The sequence below is a fragment of the Falco rusticolus genome, chromosome 2, assembly GCF_015220075.1.
Source record: "Falco rusticolus isolate bFalRus1 chromosome 2, bFalRus1.pri, whole genome shotgun sequence".
Lineage (NCBI taxonomy): Eukaryota > Metazoa > Chordata > Aves > Falconiformes > Falconidae > Falco > Falco rusticolus.
Genome location: NC_051188.1, coordinates 79,794,728 through 79,807,068, shown reverse-complemented (window position 1 = coordinate 79,807,068; position 12,341 = coordinate 79,794,728). Strand labels below are relative to the sequence as shown.

The following is a 12,341-nucleotide window of genomic DNA, read 5'->3' as shown; positions in this document are numbered from 1 at the left end:
CCCTCCTGTCTCTACAGAAGACTGTAACAGACATGCAAAAATAATCTTTTAAAAGTTGGTTTTGTCTAATATTAGACTTTCCTTTCCACACTTCCAGATACCAAAACCTCAGTAAGGAGTCCAGACAGTGAAGTTTAAAAGTAATTGAGGCTTTTCAGAATACATACCATCAAACACATTAGTAACGCAGACAAGGGCCACACCCTAAGACTAGGTATCTAGTAGGTACTCGGACAGCAGAAGCATCAACCATAATATACTAACTGTTGTTAATTAACTGTTGTCAATTTACTACAACAAATACAACTGGCTATTGCATTTAGGTGGTGTCAGCGACATATAAACCAAAATGTGTTCTAGCACATTTCAACAAATTTGCCCATCAGGCAGTGGCACACAGGTGTGCACCAAAAATACAGCTCTTTCTACTCTTAACGAGTTTTGAGAAAGTACAAGAAACTGCAGAAACTCTGTTTGCAAACTAATAGAACTGTAGTTATAACTTCCTAAGCAAAACCTAACTGTGTTTGAAACATACCTGAGATTGCACAGGTGAATAAGGACTTCCAGGTTCTCCACTTAATAGAGTTTCACTGTTCATTTTTGTCTTCAGGCAGGCAATGTAACGACTACAGAAATCCTTGCAGAGTTCATTAACCTTTTCTAGCTCAAGCAGATGGATACGTAGAACTTGGATTGCTTTTACCATCTACGGAGAGTTGAGGAAAAAATATTTAGAAACAAAGTAACTTAATTTAAGACTACTTAGTGAGAGATTTAAACAAACACTACTTGCCAGTAACAAAGACCAACTAAAGCAGAGTTACTAAGTGCTGACTGGAGTTTTCTAGCTCTGACCATTATGCTCCCAAAATGTGAAAGGAACATGTTTACATACCAAACCTGTACCCTTCTACTACATAAGTAAACTACCATACAGGTGAAATGAAACACAACAACAATATAATCTTTGTCACATGTGACACACGAGGAAAAAGCGAATAGTTAAGGTGTACATGGAGCACAGGATGAGCCTGTATGTCCATGTGATCTTTATCCCCATCAAGCAAATCTGGGCCATACACCACGCAAGACCAAATGTGAAGGAAAGTAATTCCATCCACACATACTATTTGGAAAGAATGGTTGCAACATGCTTGGTAAGCAATAGTCATCTTGAGCTATGTATCAGAAACATCAGGTTCAGTTCCACATTAACCCTGACCCAAGAAAACCAAAAGTGTACAGGTGAATTAGAGATATATTGAGAAGACCCTTCTAGACTTAGCATAAATTTGTCACACAGATTGCTAGGGAGGCTGAAAGGTACAGGAGGTGGCCTGCCATCTCACCTGTAACAAAAATACAATAGCTTAGAATTAGAGAGGTGCCAAACTTGTCACGCTGTTCAAAAAGCTTAAAAGTAACCAAACACTTCAGCCTGAGAGCTTTGAACTTCCTCTGCAATTTTAAGTCAAAAGATTAAAAACTCTGGGGTAACATCTTGTAAGAACTTTCAGGTGAGGAGACTGTTTCTGAAATATAAACCATTAAATACAGGGCACTAAACCCAGTAACAAATCCATGTTTAAACAAAAATTGAAGTGCAGGAGATATGTATGTCATGAGAATACTTAACATGCTTACTGCAAGGAAAAGACTTGTAAGCTTGGATAGCTAACGGTATTACATACTGCATAAAAATAGCTTAGGTGATTGTAAGGGTCATGGCAGAAGACCAAAAGCTGAAACCAAATTGAGATGGTCTAAATTTTCATCAAGCAGTAGGAATTCCAGGACATTCAAATATATACATAACATATTGGCAAAGTAATTAGTTAACTTACTTTTTATACAGCGCGCCATCCCCATTTACTTGCTATACTAGATCTCCAAGAAAAATATCCTTTTATGAAACTGAATAATTGTAATTTTGAAACATAGTGCAGAGCTTGATTTTAGCATTATTTGGAAAAAATTGTCCTACATGAAGGCTCATTTACCTGGCCAGAGCACTGAATCCAATGACCAGAAATGATAGCTTACTTATATATATATATATACACTATACAGGATAAGTAATCCACTTATTCTAACTAAAGAAGCCAACCGGGAGCTGAAGTTGTCTTTGTTCAAAGCACCTGAAGGAGATCAACACAGGCAAACTTCTGGGTGTGTGCTCCCTTCTCCACCATCACCACTTTAGGTTTCATTGTGACAGACATTTGCCCTGCTTTTTCAGTAGAAGGTATTGCACACAAATGACACTCACCTAATGCAGGCAATTGTATGTTAAAATAAGTAAGAGGAAAAAAAATGAAGCGGTAAGAAGAAATCTTATCCCTTCTCAGGGCTAAAAAGAAAACCAACCCCAACCTGTATCTTTAAAAGCACAGCTGCAGAAAAATCTGAGCTGTAGACTTTGTATCTGGTAACTCTTTTGACCTTATGACACCAAAAGCCTTTTGAAATAAGTGAAATGGCCCAGCACTGAGGTATATAAAACAGCCCTCAGCAGTGGTTGCTGTTTAAACTATGTTTAAGTACCTTTAAACACAACCAAGTTAAATTATGCAAATTTAACTAGATTTTAAACACAGAACAAACGTCATCTATGTATAAAGATATTCTGTCACTGTTTCAGAGACAAAAAAAAAAGTTTAAGTTACAAAATTCTTCATGTGTGGCAAAGCACCTATGTTGGTGAGTGCCTTAAACACTCAGCCAAAATTGAGGTAACATAACTTTGGGCACATAATATTTGACTGTATTTGTGATTAGTTTTGCTCCGTCAGGAGGGTTTTTTTTTCTTAAACTATTACTCATATTTATATTATTTATTTATTTATCAGCATTTGTTTGGAAGAAAAATTGAAGTCCTTTCTTCAGCTTAGATCTAGTTTCAAACTGATGGTTGATACTTGAAGTGAAGTTGAATTAAAGTAAAAATTAACTATAAACCAAGAATTAGTAACACTGTGCAGGCTTCTGCAGAGCCACACACAGTCACACTACTCTTACAGGAATCTGGGCTACTGTTGTTACGAAGGGAAACAAAACTTTGTAAATACACCACGCCTGTCACCAGGACTTACTCATTTACAACTACACTAATTGTGGCCACATGGCTCCTGCTCTCTTGCAACATGGGTGGACCAAACTTACATTTGTTATCAGAAGTTCAGGTTTCCCTTGAAACTAAATAAAAAAAATATTTTAAAAAAAATCAAGAACTCCTGAGAAAAATAAATCACGTTGAACAAAGGTAATACAGAGAAATGTTTTCAGACAGATCACAGCAACAGTAATATTTCATTCCTATGTTCTTAAAAGGCACACCTTAAAAATCTACAACCATGGTTTTGTTCTTTAGAGCTGCTGAGTAGAATATGCCACAGAACAATGATTTTTTATAACCCAATTGATTCAGTCTTTTCAGCTGTAGAAATAAGCCTGGAGCATCACTTCAGAGGTATGTACAAAGATAGGAGTAACCATGAGATATACGTACACTACTGAAACTGTTGTAAATAAAAATAATGGTAAACTATTAAGCAAAGAAAGATTACTGGAAAATTTCCAGTTCTTGCTAAAACTGCTATCCAGAGCTTATTCATATATAACAATATCATATATTAAATTTGGAGACATCTTTAGCCCTAAAAATGCTTTAGATTGTGCCTGCGTCCCATCTTTTCAGTGCCTCAAGCATGTGGTGCAAAGGGCACAGACCACACTATGCACCACCTTAGTCATAATCCCCAGCTCACCTTTGTTCATCTGAAACATATACACACAATTTTTTACAGATTTCAGGGCACATAACATAAGCATATAGCAAATACATATGTGCACAACATACAGGAAAGAATCTTCATATACTGACCAGTAATATTTGCACTCAAATGACTTCTCATTTGCAAGAATAGTTAAAATACATACATTCACAGCTCACCTACCCTACTGAGCAAATCCTTCTGGGGAAATTTAGGTCTCCAGGGAAAGAACACAAACTCTGGGAGAGAGGGTATTTTGCTTTCATTTATTTTGATTTGATAATCTCTCGCCTATTTTGAGTTCCCAGCTAGGAGACACAGCTAGGAAAGGGATGACTAGAGGTTTACAAGACAGTTCTTCATATTACAATAGCAAGAACACTTTTCAGAAACACAAAAGCATGACTTGTCCAGTCAAGAATATTCAAATGAAATCAGCAGGCTTCACCACCACAACCTTTCCTGATACAACTAAAAATTCAATAGGATCATCTTTGAGAAGAGGGTACCGAATCAAAAATCCTTACCCCAAACAAAACAAAAAACTCAGAGGTCTTCAAAAAAGGTAGTGTCCTGTTCAAATACAAAAGTGAGAGTGTATTTAACACTCATTGTTTTGTATTGTTTCTAGACTTGATAAAGCCATAAGTAACCTGCTCTGACTTCACAGCTGACCCTCCTTTGTGCAAGGGATTGGACTACAGACCTCGAGCTTGTAATCCAACCTGAATCATCCTAGGGCCCTATGACTGTGGAGAAATTTAAAAAGCCACACCCATATATGGGAAGAGTTTACTTTGAACAGAAGCAATACAAGAGGTAGGAACCATCCTGAAGCAACATGATGTTTCTGCAGTCGTTGGGTTAACAGTAAGCAACACAACTTATGAAGTACTGAATGTGTAAAGATACAATATAATCTGTGAAAACTCTAAAAATTATCTGGAAACACCCATGTTGAAAAACTTCTTAAGACATGTAGGAAAACGTCCATGTTAAGTCCTAAGCACAAAAAGATACTAGTGGAGAACAAGGAGAAGTTGGTTCATTGCTTCATTTCAAGATTTGTTTTATCTGTGAAAATGAGATAGAGATGGCAAAGGGTAAGGAGCTCCAACAGATGATGCTCCATGTTATGTGGATACAGCTGAGCGCACTTCCAGAAAGAAGCATGTGCATTTAAGAACCTACAGCTAGCAATGCAGACCACCAAGATCTGGTTCTTAACAGTGAACACACCTCTTCTGGTAATGATGCTTGACAGAAGGACTAAAGTGGATGACAAGTAACAATAAAAAAAAAAAAAGAGAGGAAGTTAAAGCTCTGGGAAAGAAAGCACACTTTCAGTCTAGCAAGTAAAATGTGCACAACCTTCAGCTTCCACTTCCTTCCCGCAAGGATCAGGATTCGAAAAGGGAAGGTCTGCAACACTTATTACAGCTAATCAGCACTTACATCAAGTTCAGAGAAGAACAATGGAAACACAGACAGTGTGAGGGACCAAGAATCAGAACAGACAAAACTGCTGAAGAATAGAATAGACCTGTAGAAGACATTCCAAGACAGAGAATAATTCTGGCTCCAACAATATACTGTGCCATGCATATCTGCGAGAGCTAAATACTGCACAAAATCATAAACCTGTACCTCTCTTTTTTTACCTTCCTGAATAGTCTAACCTATATGGTCAGTCAGTGACACTGGAAGGAAAAAAATTCATAGTTCTGTTTTCAGCCAATAGTTCTTGAAGAGCAAACATTACCTACCACGGAAAAGCTACTTTGTGTTTGTAGGTATTAATTAGGGATAGACTGGAACTCCTGGGAAAATTTCAGTCCCAAGACAGCTACCTCTTCTAACTGGAAGATGATTCTGCATTAAAAGTAAAGACATACCCAGAATGTCAAGACTTCCTACATCTCAGAAGGAGCTGATAAAATCTGCTCAGAAGCTAGCACTGAAGCTTCTCAGTTTTCTTTCAACATATTTCAGAATTGAACTTTGCGTTCTTTTGCAATATGCTCTTCTTGGAAGGAAAAGAGGCACCTTGTACACCTCTTACAGGAAGAGACAACATCATCAGGGAAGCCATAACACAATTTTGTGGGTTTTTTAGTGCTACAGGTTTTGAACACAAACACTTGCTGACTTTGTTATAGGAATGCACATACAAAAAAAGATCAGGAACATAACAATAAATCAAATAAAAAACATGCTTAATTCAGGTCATTTCACAGCGTACCTTAAAAATTACTTTAAGGAAAAAAACCTTCCATAGGGAAGTGCCAGTTTTTCTACCCTGTTTCCAAATTGTTACAATCTCTTTTGAGGAATTCTCACTCTTCTAAATATGCTGAAGCCTAATACCAAAGTTCTCACCCAATCCAGAAACCATCAATATTTACAGAAATGTTCTCATCCATTTCACTGCAAACACCCTGTTTTGACAATGCACCTGACAAAGTCAGACTTGGGAAAGGCAACGCCAAAGCAGAAGGCCTAGTGACACTATTTCTGTGTTGACTACAACCCTCTGCCATGCCACTTCAAAACCACCAACTCGCACTGCTGGAGTAGTTAACTAGAAAGAGTGGAATCCCTCCACCTAGATAATAAAAAAGGACTGAAACTTGGTTTACAGGCCAGCTTAAGATACACATATCCTCAAAAGGTGGATGTTACCTATATTTCCCTGTGCTGAAATCCTTCATACTACTAATGCAGGAAACCGCCAACTAGTTTAGAATGGGAACCACAGTATCAAAGTAACAAGGTAATGTATACTGCAGCTTACTAAGAGCTACTCAAGTTAGTACATTGCTCTTAACGACTTCCTTTCTGGTCAAACCGATCTAATGCCTATGCCACCCAGATTAACATTCCATGGTCCCCTGGATGAAAACCAAACTTTTCCTTTGGAATATTCAAGGCATTTCAAGTGAGTGCAGGATGTGAAACGTTGCCAGGGTTGTTAAGAGGCCCTACAATCAGTATCTTGACAATTTCTGTTATCTAGTTAATTAGCCTATAGGCAGTACAGAGCCTGAAATGATATTCTGCTGTTTCGGAACCATTAGTTCAATCTCCGTCAAATACACTGTGCAGTGTAGTTGAGTTGTACCTGCCCCTTCCAAAAGAAGGAAAAAACCAGAAAAAGCTGAATTAGTGGCCAATTTCCTTACTGTTGGCAGGCCTGCCACTCTTTTCAGATTGGACTTGAAATTAGAACATTATAGAACTATATAGAGCCATTCATCTTAGTTTAGCTCTGGCTTCAAGTTGAATGACTGCTACGGAGCAAGCATTTACACCTTATTTGTTCGACTCTGCTGGGGTCAGATAAAAGCAAGTAGGTGTCCTGCCTACCTACTCCACCCTTCTGGCTCGTTCTAATTAGCAGTCTTCACTAGCTTCTCCTTTCAAGTGAAGGTGGATTTAACTGTGCAGTTAAAAAGGGAGGGACAGCAAGAACAGAAGATATAACAAGGGTGCACAATATTAGAAACCCTCTCTACTAAAAAGAGATTCTAAATATATACATTTTTTTCCAGATTAATGTGACATAAGGCAGAAAAAATGCCCAGCTACAGCCTTGTCTGTGCAAGCACCAATATTTCAAGCTGAAGAAGAGATGAAAACCATAGTAGCTATTTCACAACTTGACAGAAACTCTTCTGCTTATTGCCCCTGACAAAATGAATAGCCTGTCAGAATGTCAGCTGTTCAGAGTCCCCAGCCTTCAGGACAGGCAGAGGACAAGTCATGCTCAGATTTCATTTGGTATCCAGTAACAGAAAATCATAGCTAACAATACAACTACAGAAGAGGAGTTCAAATGCCAAAGATTTTTGATTTTGCAGTGTGGTTCTAGTTTAAGACAGTACTGACCTCAGTAGCCACAGAACACAAGATATGAACAGTTACTTCCTCATCCATCTCAAGCAAAATCAGCCAGATTTGTGCAGGCCATCAACAAAGTGAATACCACATAAACCAAAAGACTTTTGTCACCACTTAAGTCACAAACAGGTCAATCAGGAGGAAGGACTATTTGAACACAGCAAACCCATCTACAACCAAAGCAAGCTAGACCTGAGGGAATGCTTGTGTACAACCAAAAGCATGTTAAATAGGCCAAGGCATGCAGGATCTTTGGGAAATGGATCTCTGAAGGCTCACAGAAACCTTAGGATAGCTGAGGTTGGAAGAGACCTCTGGAGATTGTTTAATCCAACCTCCCTGCTCAAAGCAAGGTCAACTAGGGCAGGTTACTCAGGGCCACTTCCAGTTGGGTTTTGACTGTCTCCAAGGATGGAGACTCCACAACCTCTCTGGGCCACCTGCTCCAGTATTCAATCACCCTTACAGTAAAAATGAGTGGGCGGGGAGGTGTCCCTATGCTTTAATGGAACTTCCCTGTTTCAATTTAAATCTGCTTCCTCTTGCCCTTCCACTGGACACCACTGAGAAGAGTCAGAGAGTCTGTCTTCTTTATTCCATCATTAGGTATTTAGATACATCGATAATATCCTCCCCGCCCCAAACCACCACTGCTGCAGGCTAAGCAGTCCCAGCTCGCTGAGCCTCTCTTCGTATGACAGATGCTCTAGTGCCTTAATCAACTTTTTGGTCCTTTGCTGGCTTCACTCCAGTATGTAGGTGTCTAGTAGTGGGAAGCTCAGAACCATACCCAGCATTCCAGATGTGTCTCACCAGTACCAAGCAGAGGGAGAGGATCACACCCCTTGACCTGGTGACAATGTTCCTCCTAACACAGCCCAAGTATGTAGAACTTCTTTGCTGCAAGGATGAACTGCTGTCTCGTATTTGGCTTGACTCCACTGAGATTGCCAGATCCTTTTCTGCAAGCCTGCTTTCCAGCTCGTTGGGCCCCGGAGTGTACTAGTGCATGAGGTTATTCCTCCCAAGGTACAGGACTATGGCATTTCCCTTTGTTGAACGCCATGAGATCCCCATTTGCCAGCTTCTCCAAATACAACAATAACTCAACAGTGGCATAGTGATATGGTCATCACCCACTCACTCCTAGTTAAGCAAGATCTGCAAACTTGCTGAGGTTATTGCTCTGTCCCATCGTCAATGTCATTAATAAGATGTTAAACCAGTGTTTGTTCTAGTATCAGTCCCTGGAGTAAACTGCTTATGAGTAGCCATCAGCTGGGCTTCATGCTGCTGACTGCAACCCTTTGAGCCCAGAAGTTCACCTAGTTTTCAGTCCATCTCACTGTTCATTTGTCTAGTCCATATTTTATCAGTTTCTCTATAAGAACATTATAGTAGACAATGTCAAAAGCCTTACTAAAGTCAAGATAAACCACATCCATTGCTCCTTCCTCAACCACTGAATCAGAACTACAACATTCCAACGATTAGATTTCAGATATGTTTCTGAAAACAAAGGACTGGGAGTTGAACTATAAGGGAAAAGTGTATTTTCATTGAAATCAGAGTTACAAATGAAGAAATTAATCTGAGGCTTAGCAAGTCATCAGACCTGCTTCATGCAGAACAGAACTAACTCTCATTTTTTGAGTAAAGCATTGGAGACAAGTATATTCAAAAAAGTCTTTGAAGAAAGAGCCATGGAAAAATTTATTGGTGTCTTCAAATTCACAGCTAATGCACAAGCAGCACTCTGGAGATGTCACTCGATAGCAGTAACAAAATCCCAAACGTATTACAGAGTTAAAGAGATAAAGAAAGAAGCAATTAAAAAATTATAAGCACTCCTGGTAGTCAACTTTCTAGGTACTTGGGTCAAACCACAAGATCCTGAAGCTGGGAAGTTTTTGGGTGAATTCTTTGTGTAATTCATTCTTTAACAACCAAAAGGTGTAAGATTTTGTACATATGCAAATCAGCATCCATGATGAATTGCAGTTTTTAGCCTGCATTTAGACCTGCTCAGAAACTAATAGCTCTTTAGAGTATTTATCTCCTTTTCCCTTGACATTACACTCCCCCCCAAATTTGCCCGAATGCTTTCCTGTTCAAGAAAGATCTAAAATTATGGTACCAGTGGCCCTCAGTCTTCAAGGATTACTGCAGCCCAACAGAACCAACATAACTTTTCACAGACAAACCATCTCATTATAACTGTGCTGAAGTACATATCTCTGCTTACAAAGGTAAGACAATCATTATATTGAGCTACAAGTATAAATGTATTATTACACCACTCACATTTCAAATAAAAAAAAAATATTTAAAAAGCAAAGCACCCCACACACCACTGCTGCTCACACTGGGTCAGTAACTAAAGAAGGTAATTATTGTTCATTTTTTCCCCTCCTGCTTTTATTTTTCTTCTTTTGTAGTATATTTTTAATTTCTACAGCAACAACAGTCATTCTACAGGTCTTATTCATGGAACTGTTTTAGTAGGTATGTCAATGCTTCTTTCTACTTAGAAAACCAAGTCACTGTCTGTATCAATAAATATTTCTCAGGTGAGCTGCATCAAAATTTGCCCACACAAATATGATGATTAAGATATTGAGATTTTGGGGGTTCAACTCTGTTCTAGTTGTAACTTTGGTCAAAGTACCCAACACCTGTTCTTCAGTTCTTCATTTATAAACTGAGAATCTTTACACTAATACTGAGAGTATCATTATGTATCATGTTACGCATCCTCCTTTAGCTGATTTTCCATCATTCTGAAGGGCACTGTTTTGGGTCACCTTCTAACACAAAAACCCTTTTTTGAGCCTTAAAATGTTTCCAAACTGAAAATGAAATCTTCTGTAAGACAAACAGCTCCATATCCAAAGCTGTAAGAGACCTTTTGGAAAGCAGGCGGATTAGTTCAAAGTGAATTATGTTAACTTGATCCATCCTTCAAGAAGATTTAATCTAAGATGTCTTTATATTTACATAAATGTATTAAGATACTTCTGTCCTGGTCACTGTAACCTACAGGTAAAAGGATATAACAAGTAGCCAAGAAAGTAACTTTTTACACCTCTTTAGCTAAAACTGTAAAAGCTTGTCTCATTCTAGAACAGACTGTCTTCTACCTTCTTTACTCTCACACTGGTCTAATTATACATACAGACTCTTGTAGCTTTATTTTTCATGACACTGTTTAAATACTATCTTCTCAGAACTTAAGTACACTAATGATTGGTCATAAAGTGTTTAGAAAGAAATCAAGTTACACAAAATGACTATTTGGTCTGATTGCAAAAGCAGGCAAAATTGACCTCTTTTTTGCTGTAGTATGTGCCCCTCCTAACACACTGCTCACTGCAACACTCCTGCCAATTCTAAACAGCATCTCAGACTTATTTCTTGTTTAAGTGTTGGTTTAGGTTAAGAGTTTTTGCCAGGTACATCATCTTAGCCTCCCACAAGGATACTGTTTGCCCACATAAGTCTTTCTAGCTATCAGCTTTAAAACATAACCATTTCTGTTGTTCACAATCTCTCATCAATTTAGTTCTGTTTGTAAACGTCCATATTTTAAATAGCCTTTTCTTCTACAAGGTAAACTCAAGGAAAAAGACTTGTTTTATTACACAGTCCCCTTAAAGGAACAGGTTTTTAAAAGAGTTAAACAAAACACGACCTCTATAATTCTAACACTCTTGAATATGATAACATCTAGTTGCAACATGACTCAAAAGAGAGGAAAGCAGGCATTAGATACTAGTATGCCAAGAGAGGTATTCTCTATAGATGAGATTCAAGAGAGACTGAAGCACTGGGGGACACAGGAGGAACTTTCAGAAAGTCCTAAAGGAGACAATGACACATAAGAAAAAATTTGTAGATGTTGAAGAGTTTCTAAAGCTTGTCTTAAAACAGCCCTTCACTCACACCAAGTAGATGAACCCTGATTAAAAAACACAGTTGGAAAAGATTTACATCGAATACATGTTTTGGATAAATTGATTTTTAAGTTAACACTCCAAAACTGATTTGCAGTCAACCTGGCTATGGCAAACATACGTTTCTGTTCATCTCTAATACACTGATCTCAGCCAGTTTAGAATAGGAGACAACTGTGAAGGGCTCAATGTAAGTTTAAAGATAAGAGGGCAAAAAAGGGGTCAGAAAAAAAGTGTTTCTCAGCATTAACATAAAAAAAGAATCTCTTATAGGAAGAAAAATGTGAGGAGAAACTATATGCACCAGTTGAGATCAGAATTTAGAGGTGGCAAATGTGACGATTGTTTCAGAAATAAAAGAAACAGCTTATACTTACCAAATTATCAGTTTCTGGATCTTCACAGAAAAAGGGTTTTCCTTCTTTCTCCTGCTTCCTTACAAAATTTTCAATATCTACATCAAAACTGGCAGAAGTTGTGCCTTCTGAGCCTTGTGTAGATTGTTCACATTTTTCAAATAATAGTGCTAACAAGGGAAATAGTGGGTGCCTAGAATAAAAGTTAAAATAAGTAAATATTTTCACGTATTACACATTGTACACCACTGAAAAGTAAAACATCTAGCTAATGTAAGGTTAACAGTTGCTCATGTAAGAAAGAGATAAATCTTGGAAGAGACTGAATATAACACCACTGGCTACAGCAAAAGATG

At 38.1% G+C, this 12,341-nt stretch overlaps 1 protein-coding gene across 3 annotated transcripts in view; it reads right to left on the bottom strand.

Annotated features, from left to right (window-relative positions):
- PKNOX1 (PBX/knotted 1 homeobox 1) overlaps positions 1–12,341 on the bottom strand; it is a 49,543-nt gene that overhangs the window by 17,120 nt on the left and 20,082 nt on the right. For all 3 annotated transcript variants that reach the window (XM_037376631.1, XM_037376629.1, XM_037376630.1), the window contains 2 exons: positions 12,007–12,178; positions 539–709 (listed from right to left, as the gene is read on the bottom strand). In XM_037376631.1, coding sequence (XP_037232528.1) covers positions 539–709; positions 12,007–12,178 — 343 coding nt within the window. The remainder of the gene's footprint in view (positions 1–538; positions 710–12,006; positions 12,179–12,341) is intronic.